The 14,330-nt window shown below is 39.2% G+C and overlaps 1 protein-coding gene across 1 annotated transcript in view; it reads right to left on the bottom strand.

The window, feature by feature from the left end:
* Nucleotides 1-5,820, bottom strand: part of VSIG1 (V-set and immunoglobulin domain containing 1) — a 31,500-nt gene extending 25,680 nt beyond the window's left edge. Inside the window, exon 1 of the mRNA XM_043897709.1 lies at nt 5,604-5,820. Coding sequence (XP_043753644.1) covers nt 5,604-5,652 — 49 coding nt within the window. The 5' untranslated portion in view covers nt 5,653-5,820. The remainder of the gene's footprint in view (nt 1-5,603) is intronic.
* Nucleotides 5,821-14,330: the final 8,510 nt, after the last annotated feature.

Raw genomic sequence — 14,330 nt, 5'->3', positions numbered from 1 at the left:
TGACTTCCAAATGTCTTTAAAGCATCCAAAATTAAAGGGATAGAATGAGGATTTGGTGGCCATTAAAGTTACCATAAACTTTCCTCTAAAAAAGGGATTTTAAAGATATTATTTGGCCGTCATTTTTGTCCTCTAGTTTACATCCCAAAATCTACTATGGAATTGAAATGAAGTGAAGTGAAAGTCGCTCAGTCGTGTCCGACTCTTCGCAACCCCATGTACTATACAGTCCATAGAATTCTCCAGGCCAGAATACTGGAGTGGGTAGCCTTTCACTTCTCCAGGGGATCTTCCCAAACCAGGGGTCAAACCCAGGACTCCCGCACTGCAGGTCGATTCCTTACCAGCTGAGCCACAAGGGAAGCCCATTATGGGATTGGGTAATGGTAATAACTTTTGATAGGTAAAGTAAAAAAAAAAAAAAAACACAAAACAAAACAGAAAAGCCTCTAAGGGCTGCTCTCAACAAAAGTGCCTGAAGGCAGAGTGAACACAATTCTCACACAAAGCAAGCCATGGAAAAAGTCGTGATGCCTATCAACTAATAATATCTGCTGAGCACCTATTTTATACCATGAACAGCACTAACACTGGGGAAATAATAACGAACAAGACAGATACTATCTCTGCCTGCCATGTCAATGCACCACGAACCATTTATATAGCACAGACCAGAATGGAGGCAAATGAAAATCAAGGAGTTGGTAACACTCTGATTTAAATATTTTCAACATATTTTTAATAGAAGCCATATAAATATGGCGCTAGTGGTAAAGAACCCACCTGCCAATGCAGGAGACGTAAGAGTCATGGGTTTGATCCCTGGGTCTGGAAGATCCCCTGGAGGAGGGCACAGCAATGCACTCCAGTACTCATGCCTGGAGAATCCTGGCAGACAGAGAAGCCTGGCAGGCTACAGTCCATAGGGACGCACAGAGTCGGACACAACTGAAGCAATTTAGCACATATAAATATGTCTATTGAGGTGTATAAAAGCTCAACAATATCACCTCAGAATAAGTACAGTAACCTCCAAATCTATTGTGAGACAAAATATTTTTAAGGATACAACATGTTGTTCTGTAAATAGGTAACAATTGGCAACGCAATATTTCCAGACCATTTTTATTGTCCTGATTCCCAATACTCAGCACCATAATCAATCCTTAAATTCTGAAGAAAAGACAGTTTTCAGAAACTGTCCATTTCTAATATAATGACAATGCACTTCAGAGTTATATACTTCCAGATGAACTTTTAAAAAATGTCACATCATTCTATTAGTGAACATTACTTAAGCCTCTGAGATCACTGTCCAATAGAACTTTCCGTGATGAAAGTAGCCATTGAAAGTGAAAAAGTAAGTGTTAGTTGCTCAGTTGTTGTGTCCAACTCTTTGTGACCCCAGCAGTTAGGACTTCGCGCTTTCACTGCTGAGGGCGTGAAAGTGTTAGTCCGCCCGTCTCCTTTGTCCATGGGATTTCCCAGGCAAGAATACTGGAGTGGGTTACCATTTCCTTCTTCAGGGGATCTCTCCAACCCAGGGATCGAACCCAAGTCTCCTGAATTGCAAGCGAATTCTTTATTGTCTGAGCCACCCCCTGGGGAAGCCCATTACCCACATGCAGTTATGGAGCACCTGAAATATTGCTAGTGCAACTGAAGAACTGAATTTCTTATTTTATTTAATTTGAATATGTGAATAACCACATGTGGATAGTGAAAAGTAAAATTTAGTCTTAAACTGAAAGTGATTCTGTGTGTGTCAGGGGAAAAAATGTTCCCTTCCTTTGGATTCATTTAGTCTAAATTGAGAAATTATTTAAAAATTGAAGAAGGAAAAAAAACCTATACATTGACAAGACTGACTGTACAGCAAAATAAAGATTAGCACCTGATTTAAACAAAACTGAGCACTGCAATTTCACTCACTGACCTGGCTGAATTAAAAAAATACTCCCCCACCCAAAGAACACATACGTGGTTGAAATATGTGTGACTGTTTTTAAAAATCAGTGCATATTATTAAAGGAAAATAATCCAAGGTGTATACACTTGAGTTAATCAACACTCTAAACAGATTTTAAATGCCTCATGTTTTGGTAATGATTGTTCATTCATCAATTTAATGCCTACAATGTGACAGGCTCTTTTCTTAGGGGGATTATTATTGTAACATACCAAACAGACATATTTGACCTGATGCAATCTAAGTGATTTAATTTCAAGCAACTTCATGTAAAATTGCTTCATTTTTGAGTTAGGCAATAATCAAGTGATCACTAACTTTATGGATCTGACTAAAGTTCAAATATGTTACTGCATTCAAATGCATAGCACGTAACTTGTGAAAATGGAAACAACATTAACATATCTTTCCAACAGGTGACTATACTACAAGCATCCAAAATGATATGCTTGAACTTTCTGAAGATGTTTTTCAATAAAATTATTTTCCTGAAGTGGAATATAACTGACTTCCTTAGAAGTCAGTAGAAAGGCTTTCATTAAAATAAAATCTGTCTTGCTTAGTTGTCCAAAAAATTTATTTTATATATGTATGTGAAAATAATTTCTGAATATTTGGGGTTTGAGAAGGTAAGTGACTTTTGTTTTTCTACCTTTATTCAGAGATAATTAACATATAACATTGTATAAGTTTAAGCTGTACAAAGTGTTGATTTGACATATATTGCAAAATGATTACCACCAAAGCATTAACTAATACTTTCATCACATCACATAATTACCATTTCTTTTTTGTGGTGACAATATTTAAGATGTACTCTCTAAATAACTTTCAAGTATACAGTATTGTCAATTACAGTCATCATGCTGTACATTAGATCCCTAGTACTTACTCATCTTCTAACTGGAAGTTTGTTACCGTTTGATCAACATCACTCCCATTATCCCACAACCACCATCCCTGGTAGCCACCACTATAGTCTCTGTTTCTATGAATTCAGGTTGTTGTTTTTTCAGATTCCACATATGAGTGAGATCATATAGTGTTTGTCTTTCTCTGACTTATCTCACTTAGCATAACGTCCTTAAGGTCCATCCATGTCACAAATGGCAGGATTTCAGAAGGTAATTAATTTTCAGTAAACATTTCCTATGTGCCCACTATGTGCCAAGCACCATGCTTGACACCAAAAATGTGACATTCTTCCTGACCAGGAAACAAGTTCAGATAGCACATCAAATTACACATTGATGGAAACACTACCAGCTGCCTCACAGCCATTTCTGGATCAACTGATGGACACTACTAATACCAGGCATAGCTTACTGAATTTTTTCTCTGACTTCCATACATATGTAAGCACTGCAAACAACAATATATTGTACCATATTTCTTTTTTTTCCATTTATTTTTATTAGTTGGAGGCTAATTACTTTACAATATTGTAGTGGTTTTTGCCATACATTGACATGAATCAGCCATGGATTTACATGTATTCCCCATCCCGATCCCCCCTCCCACCTCCCTCTCCACCCGATCCCTCTGGGTCTTCCCAGTGCACCAGCCCCGAGCACTTGTCTCATGCATCCAACCTGGGCTGGTGATCTGTTTCACCCTTGATAACATACATGTTTCGATGCTGTTCTCTCTAAACATCCCACCCTCGCCTTCTCCCACAGAGTCCAAAAGTCTGTTCTGTATTGTACCATATTTCTATTCTATCTGCTAGACTGATACTACCACATTTTGTTGGGCCAGCTAGATTGTATATGTACACTATGCATTAGCAAAATCAGTTAGACAGTAACTTAAAAACAAAGGCTCTGAAGTATTTATTGGTAACTGTGCTTTGTTCAGAAAGTCACAATCAAGTAAGATCCTGATATCATCTAAGTAAGTTTTTAAACAATAAAAAAATTGTATACAAGATATAAACTCAATTCTGTAATATACTATTTACTTGCAAGAGGAAAAAAATAAGAAATTCACCAGAATCTCTGATAAGATTTCTGGTGACTTTTATTTTCTTGTTTATATGTTTCCATATTTCCAACTGTCTACAAAGACCATACATTACATTTATAATCAGTAAAAATTTTATCTACATTAGTTATAGTAGAAGCCACTCTTGTAACTGTTCCAAAATGGGTATCTAGTACAGGCCAGAGGTAAGCCTCAGAGAGGGAAGTAGGTGTTGACTACAGGTGTGATTTTAGAGGCTGCTGCAGAAGGCCCATGGCAACCCAATTAGCTAATGACCGGAATCTCTTTTAAAGGGACAAAGACTTTCACTGTCTAAAGTTAAGGTTTAAAATGAATATTCCTGGAGGAAAGGGAAAATAGGAACATACGTTCCCACCAGGATGGAAATTGAGAAAGGCAGCTTTTTCCAGTTCTAAGTCCTGGCTAGATCACTGGAGGTAACTCCACAGAACATGTCTGCTTAAACATTTAGCAATGAACATTTAGAGAATTATTACTAAATATCATATAGTTTTGAAAAGTAACATTTCTGATGATATAAATAGTGTAATACAGTGTTCTTTGTAGAAACCATAGAAAATATGAAAAGGCAGGGGAGTTAAGATTAAACTCATCTATAATCCCATCAGCCAGAGGTAATCATCATGAACAGTTTGGTACATAACTTTCTAAGAATTTATTCTAAGCATGTGGGTATATCCTGCTTTTCCCTTAGTATTTTATCTTGAGAATTTTCTTATGCTGTTAAATATGCTTAGTAAACCTCATTCTAATAACTGCCTAATATTACTTAGGGCTTCCCTTGTGGCTCAGCTGGTAAAGAATCCGCCTGCAATGTGGGAGACCTGGGTTCGATCTCTGGACTGGGAAGATCCCCTGGAGAAGAGAAAGGCTACCCACTCCAGTATTCTGGCCTAGAGAATTCCATGGATTGTATAGTCCATGGGGTTGCAAAGACATTTCTTGGATAAACAACCTTATTGAATCTACCATGGACCTAATTTATCATAAGAAGAGATTCAAAATATATCTGGTATCAGAAAAAACTAACCAAGGGATTTTTCTGAACTAGTGATCTCTCCTGGGTCTACCAATATTAGGATTTTGACTCTAAAAATGATTTTGTTTTGCTCAAATCCCTAAAAACACCCATATTGTGCGCAACAATAAATTACTCATGTATTTTCCTAAATACCATCTTATCTTGAAAAGTACAACTCTTAGGAAATGTTAGATAGTTAAGCATGACAGGTGCTCCCAGCCAAGTTTAGCAAGTCGATCAAAATGAATTTGAAGGAAACAGTCAAATAAAACAGAGGAAGAAAAGTATCATTGGCACAAACTTCAGCTTCTGAGTAAATTCATCTGTTCAACTTTCAAGCTAAAAAAAGAAAGATACTGCAATTTGAGGGGGTGATTCTAATTCAGAAGCTACATAAAACAATTCTATTTACAGCCTGGGTTCCCAAAATATCAGCATAGCACATATTTGCTAAGCAAGTTTTCTGAAAATTGTTTTACTCAGCACACTAATATAGTTCCTTTTAAGCACAGGAGGGGAATATTCTATGTAAAAAAATTTGCAATTTCAGTTTAAAAGGAAACTCCATTCCCAATGATCTTTGGTGGGCTGGAGATCTGCTCCCCTTACCTGCAAGGCAGTTGAGAATCAGAAACACCTTCCAAAATGTTAACCCCATTGTGCTGAGGTTCGCTGAGCGCAGTCAAGGTCCAGTAGCTTGCCTGGGCTAGGCTGAGTCTCAAACTGACTTCTTCAGTCACACCGAGGTTTGCCAGGCTTATCTGCCGGCATCACCAGGCAAACAAGCTTCTTGGGGCTTACTTATTGGTTACAGACCTTTCTCAGAGCAGATGTGTGTTTCTTTGAAATGTTTTTCATGGGGCGTGTTTCCTTGATATATTTGCTACTGTGTTAATGATAAACCCACATATTTAAATTCTTACAGTTCTTTGTACACAGATTCCTAAGTTTTATTGTTTAAAATTAATCTTATTAAAAAGTTATACTTGAGGGGAAAAGATATAATTGGAAGAGAACCTACATAAATAAAAGTTGACAAGGTTAATTAATTTAAATACTTCCATAAATGCCTTATGGCATTGATTCACTAACTTTTTACAAATTAAGTTAGCAAATTAATGTTCTAAGATTTTCTCAGGAGACAGGGTTCACAGGAAGGGCACAGAGGACATGAAGCAAGAAAGCATCCAGTTTCAATGTGAACAAACTCTGGACACATCACACTTTTTTGAAGCCCTAGTGGTACAGTGAATTGCATGTTTTTGTCTTTCAAGTTAGAAATCCTGTTCCTTTTATTCATTCACCTAATTTTGCAAATTGGTTGGGCTTGCCCAATGGCTCAGCAGGTAAAGAATCTGCCTGCAATGCAGGAGATGCAGGTTCGATCCCTGGGTCAGGAAGATCCACTGGAGGAGGAAATGGTAACCCATTCCAGTATTCTTACCTGGAAAATGGATAGAGGAGCCTTGAGGGCTATAGTCCATGGGGTCGCAGAGTAAATAAATGAGCTAAGACTTCCACTGGATGAGTCTGAATTTTTTCAGAATTAGGATACTGAATAGGTGCCACAGGGTTAACTTAGAAAGGGGGTTCACTAGAAGGGAATGCACACTTAAGAATGTTCACTAATTAATCCACTTAATTTGGATTCCCAACCTTCTAAGATCTTGCCCATGTCTCACCTGAATTTAAGTCAGGTTAAATCGTCCATCTGAAAAGTGCTGTCAAAAGTTATTGCCCCAAAGAGTGTTCAATCACATGAAATATGTGCAAACTGCAGTGATATGTTTTATGAACTTTAAGTTACAGAAAGCATTTGACACCATCTCATCTCAGCCAAGTGAATTTCCCACCACTCCTCAGAAAGCCATTTGCTCTCATCAGATATCATACCTTCTCAAAGCATTCCCTGTCCATGCTCATGTCTGATGCCAAACCTTTGCTTCCAGTGAACTCGATCCCTACTTAGAACTTTCTCCTCCTTCCTCTTGCTATCTAAGCATATGCTTAGCACAGATCAGTCATACTGTCCTATGTGAAAATTTTGAAGAGCTCATAAACTGCCTCTCTCTGGACTCCCTCTTGGATAAATCTGTATTATACTTAGATCCAATACCCTCAGTTGGTACCAGATTACTCTTCAGTAGTCTGTGTATTAATGAGGTCCCTAAGTAGACTGTCTATGAGCCCCTCCAGGATGGGGACCAGGTCTTATACAGGCAGTTCCCAACTTAAGAAGGAGCGTGTCCCAAAATGTATTGGTTAGCCCCTTGATTGAATCCAAGAGTACACATTTCCTGCTAAAGCAATGCTTAAATGAAGTCTTGTTCCCAAACCCACACACAGCATAGTCTAGCACTGGCTTGAATTCTTGGTACTGGGCAATACAGGGTAGGGGAGAAGAAGAAAGAGCTGCAGGTGGCAGAGAAAGAACATTCCTTTCCTTTCCCAAGACACAGCTTGAGTGCAAGGCAATGCTTTTTTCCCCCAAATAACTGCTACATGTCTTTGTCACCCACCTTCCCTTATGCCCCCCACTCCATCACCGCCCACATGATCTACTGGCCCTTTGGGTACCTAGGCTTCCCTAAGGGAGGGTCTTGTGCTGTGCTATGCTTAGTTGTTCAGTCATATCCAACTCTTTGCGAAGCCACGGATTGTAGCCTGCCAGGCTTCTCTGTCCATGGGATTCTCCAGTCAAGAACACTGGAGCGGGTTGCCATTTTCTTCTCCAATTACATGGGACAGATAGCATAAATCATGACAGTCCCAGGCAAACCTGAACGTCTGGCCTCCCACCCACAGGGGAGTGCTAAGCATAAAGCAAGTGCTAAGAAGACCCTGTTAATTAATTCGGTATATCCAAGATGGTTGACTCTGAGATGGGGAGAGGAAGGGTTGGCTTAAAGCTGTTGCTAAAACCCCGCAGCATCAGACAGAATCTCTCATACAAACACGAAACACTCTAGAGGATTTAAGTAAAATGCCTGCACTGCTGCTATGTGTGACCTAACTTGGACAGGTAGAGCTCTGTGAAAATAAACTCTAAGAGAGAAAGTTTCCACTTTGGACTGAATTTGGTATCACTGACTATCTCTCAGAAGAAGCAAGTCACTAACTGGGACATGAAATATTATCAAATATCGTGCACAGTTTTACAGAGCTTCACAATTTTTAAAACTGTTTTTCCATTTTATCTTCACAACTAACAGTAAAATAGATAAGGCAGGTATTATCTACATTCTCTATATAAGAAAATGGAGGCTCAGAAATGTTGTGTCTTTCCCAAGGCCACATAACACAGCATTCGATGCTGTCCCTCCCATCACAATGCACAGTGGCCCAGTGTGAATATATAGTAACAAACATACTGCCTCCAGGGTTCTTCCTTGGGAACATTCAGAAACTGGCAGTATCTGATTTTTCCCTCATTTTTATACTTAAAAATTACAAAAGTAATACATTTTGCTTGTGAAGGGATATCAAAGAACAAAGAAGCATACAGAGGGTGAAAAGAAAGCCCCATTCTCTCACCCACGTGTGTAATCGCATGCCATGTTCACAAGCAATGGGAGTTTTGCATTTTTCTCAGCCTTTCTATGAATTTACATACAGGCATATGAGGTGGGATTTTTTAAAGGAAAGGTAATCATAATATAGATTGTTCTGTAAGTCGCTTTTTCCCCCCCAGGAAGCATTTTTGTTCTCTGTTTATGTCACCATGCACAACTACATCTATAGAGCTACCTTATCTGTTTTAAGGCCATATGATATTTCATAGTATGAATGTACCACAACTTATTTTAACATTCTCCTAATGGGGAATTCTTAGGCCATTTCCAGTCTTTAAAACAAAAGTCTTATAAACAATGGTGAAATGAACTTCCTTTTGCTTGTATCTCTGCCCACTTATGTGATGATTTCTCTAGATTGGGTACCTAGAAATGAAACTGCTAGATGATCAAAAGGTATGAACATTTTAATTTTTGGCATATTATGAAAAATTGCTCACCAGAAATTCTTTACAAATCTACACCTGTGTTAAAAGAGTGTATGAGAGTGCCCGTTTCTCCATGGCTTTGTCAACAATGAGATTTATCAGTCTTTTAATTGTATTAATATCACAGCTAAAAACTGCTATTGCATTGTTATTTAAATTTGTATTTCTCTAATTAGGTTGAGCCTCTTTTCATAGATTTGTTGGCCTAACTGGTGTACTTTTTCTTGTAAATGCTTGTTTTATGACCTTATACCATTTTCCCACTTGAGTTTTCTTTTCATATTGCAGAAGTACTCTTTACAGTTATGAATTTTAACCTGAGTTTGGTATATACATTATAAATATTTTCTTATAGCCTATCACTTTTTTAAAAAAATTGTCTTTTACTATAAAGACTTTCGCATTTTGCAGTAGTTAAATCTAGCAATCATTTCTTTGTAGCTTCCAGGTTTCATGTCTTCTTTAAGAAATCCATTTCCAATCTAAGATTATAGAAATAATATTATATATTATTATGTTAATATTAAAATATTATATTTTTTTCTAATGTTTCTATAATTTTGTCCCATCTTTCAGTTATGGGAATTCTCTCCTTCCTCTTCCTCAGGCCAACAGCCGTTGGTTATCCTTGACTCCTCTCCTTCCCTCACATACATCTAATTCATCAGCAAATTCTTTTTGGGTCCATGTCCAAAATATTCCCAGGCTCCAACCACTTTCCCCACTTTAACTGTTACCATCTGACTCTGAGCCACCAGTGTCAATTACCTGGCTCACTGCAATTGCCCCTAACTGGTCTATCTGCTTTTGCCTGGTTCCCATTGTCTATTCTCACAGCAATTGGAGTGATTCTTTTCTATGCAAGTCAGATCACATCTCACTTTTGCTCAAGATCCTCCAGTAGTTCCCAATTTCTCTCAGAATAAAAGTCAAAGTCTTTGAAACAACAATAACTTTGTTGTTGTTCAGTTGCTAAGTCGTGTCCAACTCTTTGTGACCCCATGGACTACAGCACACCAGGCTTCCCTGTCCTTCACTATCTCCTGGAGTTTGCTTAAAATCATGTCTATTGAGTCAGTGATGCTGTCTAGCCATCTCATCCTCTGCCAACCTTATCTCCTACCATTCTTCCCTCTCTCATTCTGCTCCAGCCACCTGCTCTTTTTTTTTAAAAGACATTTATTATTACTATTTAATTCTTTTAGCTAAGGTGGATATGGGATCTTAGTTCCCCAACCAGGGATCAAACCCATGCCCCCTACAGCAGGAGTGCAGAGACCTAACCACTGGACCACCTGGGAAGCCCCTAACTGCTCTTCTTGTTGACCATCCAATCCAGCTAAGTATGCTCCCACTTTTTAGGGCATTTTCACTGCCTCTGTCTCTGACACTCTAGCCCAGATATCAACAGGGCAAACTCCCTCATCTTCAAGTCTTTGCTCAAATGTCAGTTTTCAACATCTGCCTTGTTCACACTTTAAAACTACAGCTTACCCAACTCCAGCCTTTCCAACTCCTACTAGCTTTTCCTTTTTTCACAGCACTCATTAATGTCCAAAGTACTATACAGCTTACTTACTGTTTACTTTTTCACCTGATCAGAAAGTAAGTTTCAAGAGGGCAGGGATCTCTGTATATTCTTTTTTTGTTAAATGAACAAACTTGTGACCTGGGTTCAATCCCTGGGTTGGGAAGATCCCCTGGAGAAGGGAAAGGCTACCCACTCCAGTATTCTGGCCTGGAGAATCCCATGGACTATATAGTCCATGGGGTTGCAAAGAATTGGACACAAGTGAGTGACTTTCACTCACTAACTCACTTGTGAAACTGGATTTAATCCATTTGGAATTTATCTTTGTGTATTGTGTGAGATAGGGAGAAATTTTTTTTAATGCCCTCATGTCCTAAATAAGAGCAAATCTTTACCCTTTAAGAGAATTTTCTCTGACAATAGCTAGATCATTTGAGGCTAATTCTAATCAATTAAATAGGTGATCAAGTTCAGTAATGCTGTTCTGTGGTCAAGAAATGAGGCATAATTATAAGGCGATGAGCCTGCTGTCTTTGTGTGGCTTGGGACCTGGCTCAGAAGTCAATCTCAGGTTTCCAAAAGACAGACCAAGGCCATTCTTAGGGCACCATTATGAGAGAGAGACAAACAGAGATTTGGGAGTAATGCTTTCCATATATATTTTTGATAGTTGAAATGTCTGATTTTTGTGGGAAAAGTCAGAATTTACTGGACTTCCTAATGCACATTTTATGGTTTTGTATGATTTTTTACAATGTTGAATTATGTATAGAAGGGCACAATCTAGTCAGTGCTTTGAGTCTAAAGATTCTCATTCATTCCTGTTGGAATGGTTCCGAAGAACTTGTTTCAAAAACTCCTTGTGCAATCACCATGCCACTGAAGCTTCAGTGCTTTTTCCAACTGCCTGCCACACGGCCCTGCTTATATGCCCCACTAGTACTGCAAATTTTATCTCACACAAGTCACCCTCTGTTGCCAAACCTGTGCCATTCCCCAATCACTGTTGCTGGTGCTCCCACACATTGACTTGTACTTTTAGTCACTCGGTCAATGCTCCAGTATCAAATCCTACTGAGAACGTCTTTGTAGTTCATCTTCTTCTTTCCATCTCCTGTCATCCTTCAGTGCAGTCACTGTCATCTGTCATTTAGACGGCTGCAGTAGCCTCCGAGCCCATCTCCTGGACTCAAATCTTCTTCTCAAATCCATCTTTTGTAACCCTGTCTGATAAGCTTTCTGAAAGTCCAATGTAATTGTGTCATTCTTATCATCAAAAAAGCTGCTGTGACACCCCATCACCTTTTTGCCAAGACATAAATGTTTTTAATCTGGCATCCTCAACCTACCTCTCCTGTCTATTTTCTGCTATTTGTAACACCTAAGAGCGTCAGAACTGGCCAAAATCTTACAAGTAGCCTCCAAACAAAATTACTCTGTTTCCTGAACCTGTGCCTCACTTTCCCACCCCTGCGCCCTTACGAAGCTACTCCCTCCCTCCCCATCAAGTTTAATTGTCAAATACCTACTCATCCCCTGAGCCTAACCCTCCATATATTGTTTCCTGATTGCCATATGATGTGACCTCATCTTTACAGCACTAGTGAATACCATTTGCCCAGCACTTAGATGATAGGGCAGATATTCATGTACTGGTCTTCTGCATGCTTCTAAGAATGCAAGCTCTGAAGGAGGATAAGGACTGTGTTTAGGTGATTTCTCCCTCCCTCCCTCCTCCTCCCTGCCCCCTACACACACTGAGCTTGTTATGGGCCAGACATTATGCTAAGCTCTTTATATTCATTATATCACAATCTTCTTCGAAGCCTTATGATGTAGGCAGTTTTATGATGCTTATTTTATAGGGGAAGAAACAGAAGCACAGAGAAATGAAGCAATTTGCACAAACCTCAAATATAGCAACACATAGCCTCAGGACTCATATTCTCATCCTCACAACTGGCCTCGAATATTCCTGTTATTATATATAGCCTGCATCCTACTCACTTGAACACTTAAGTGGTCTTCTGCTCTCTTCGGAAGGCAATACTTACTGGCTCCTGCTCCCCTTCCCCATCCTTTACTGCACACATCTACTGAGCAGCCATATTTATCTTGCTTTACCAGTTCCCTGTTGTGAAATGGCTGTCAGTCATCCTCCTCAGAAGTAAAACTGCTGGTGGTCAAAACCTCAGTTCCAATAACCACCTTATTGCTGAAAATGAGGCTCAGAGAGAATTTTTCCAAACATCACATAAACGACAGAGTCAGGACCTCAGCCCAAGATACCTGGTTCTGGGACACATACTATTAACTTATGGTTTTGTTGTTGTTGTTTAGTTAATTAGCCTTAGTCGCTAAGTCAAGTCCAACTCTTTTGCAACCACATGGACTGTAGCCTGCCAAGCTCCTCTGTCTTTGGGATTCCCAGGCAAGAATACTGGAGTGGGTTGCCATTTCCTTCTCCAGGGGATCTTCCTGACCCAGGGATTGAACCCACATCTCTGGCATTGCAGACAGATTCTTTGCCACTGAGCCACCTTTAGAAGTACACTAACTTATGGTAGACTGTGATTTAAAGGACCTGACCTAGTAATGTTTGGTGAATTCACTTTTCCAGATTCTTGATATATCAAAGTGAATATTTAAAAGGCGGAATTTATTTGGGTGTGCATGATCTGGTATATTTGTTAATAAACAAATCTAGAGTAATATCAGTATCATCAACAACAACAAACTTCCTTATTCCAAGTTAACACTGAGTTGCCTTGAAAACGATAAAAGAGAAGTGACAAAAAATTTTGCAATTCTCCACACAAGGAGGCTGGGAGTTCCAAACTAGGGGTTCCAGAAAGAAAATCTGTCAAGTGAATTCTGTGATGGTGTTATTCAGTGAAAGAGTCCCTCCTCCCCCTCCCATCCCTGCATTGTAAGGACTGGAATTTCCCACGGCAATCAATCTGGTGTGAACTCACACCCACTAAATATGCTCTCTGGAAACCTTGTTGAGAGTCTTCCAGCAGCCTTCAGTAAAGCTGTTAATCAAAGGTACTATGGGAATATATTTAGGTAGAACTATGGAGGTTGCTGTCCTGTTGAATTTGGGGAATCTTTGTTTCCTGTCCTGGAAGAGAGAAGCATCCAAAAAATTCTCCTTTGGTAAGTTGTGTTTTAACAAAAAGTATGAGTCAGCTTGTGTCAAGTAGCATGGGATTGCTTACCTAGTGATAGTAGGGAGGCTGGAAAGGGTTAGTACCAGGAACCCTATGTTAACTGATAGTGTGACTCAACCCGCTGTGTACATTAATGTGTTTGGGGAAGCCTACTCCTAGGCAGTTTGTGTTGACGCACTGTACAAACACATGTCATAGGCTGTGCTTCAAAAAATACATATGTGCAGGCGCAAGCATGTGGAAATGTGCACACATACAGGGACACATCTACATCTATTCAGCCCAAAGAGGTCCCAGACCCTCCCATTCCTTCCAACTGGGAGAGAGAAAGTTTGATTTAAATCCTGAAAAAAAATCACATTTTAATTGTATAATTGCAGGGCCTTGCTTTGGTTTTTGTTTAGTTGGTTGGTGGGTTGGTTTAGTTGTTCAACAAGTCCTATTCAACACTTCCTAAAATTGCCATACCTGAGTGAAGTTAACCCTGAAAATCAGAGATTTTTTTTGGAGCCAAGACATTGAGGAGTTTCACAGCTCCATGAGCTGATTAATGGCACTGTGACACAGTAATAAGAGCTGCCAAATGCTGAAGGCTTACTAGCTGATAGGCCCTGGGTTAAGCATTTCATATG

This window comes from Cervus elaphus, chromosome X (assembly GCF_910594005.1).
Source record: "Cervus elaphus chromosome X, mCerEla1.1, whole genome shotgun sequence".
In the NCBI taxonomy this organism is placed as follows: domain Eukaryota; kingdom Metazoa; phylum Chordata; class Mammalia; order Artiodactyla; family Cervidae; genus Cervus; species Cervus elaphus.
This window is presented reverse-complemented; position numbering and strand designations above follow the sequence as displayed.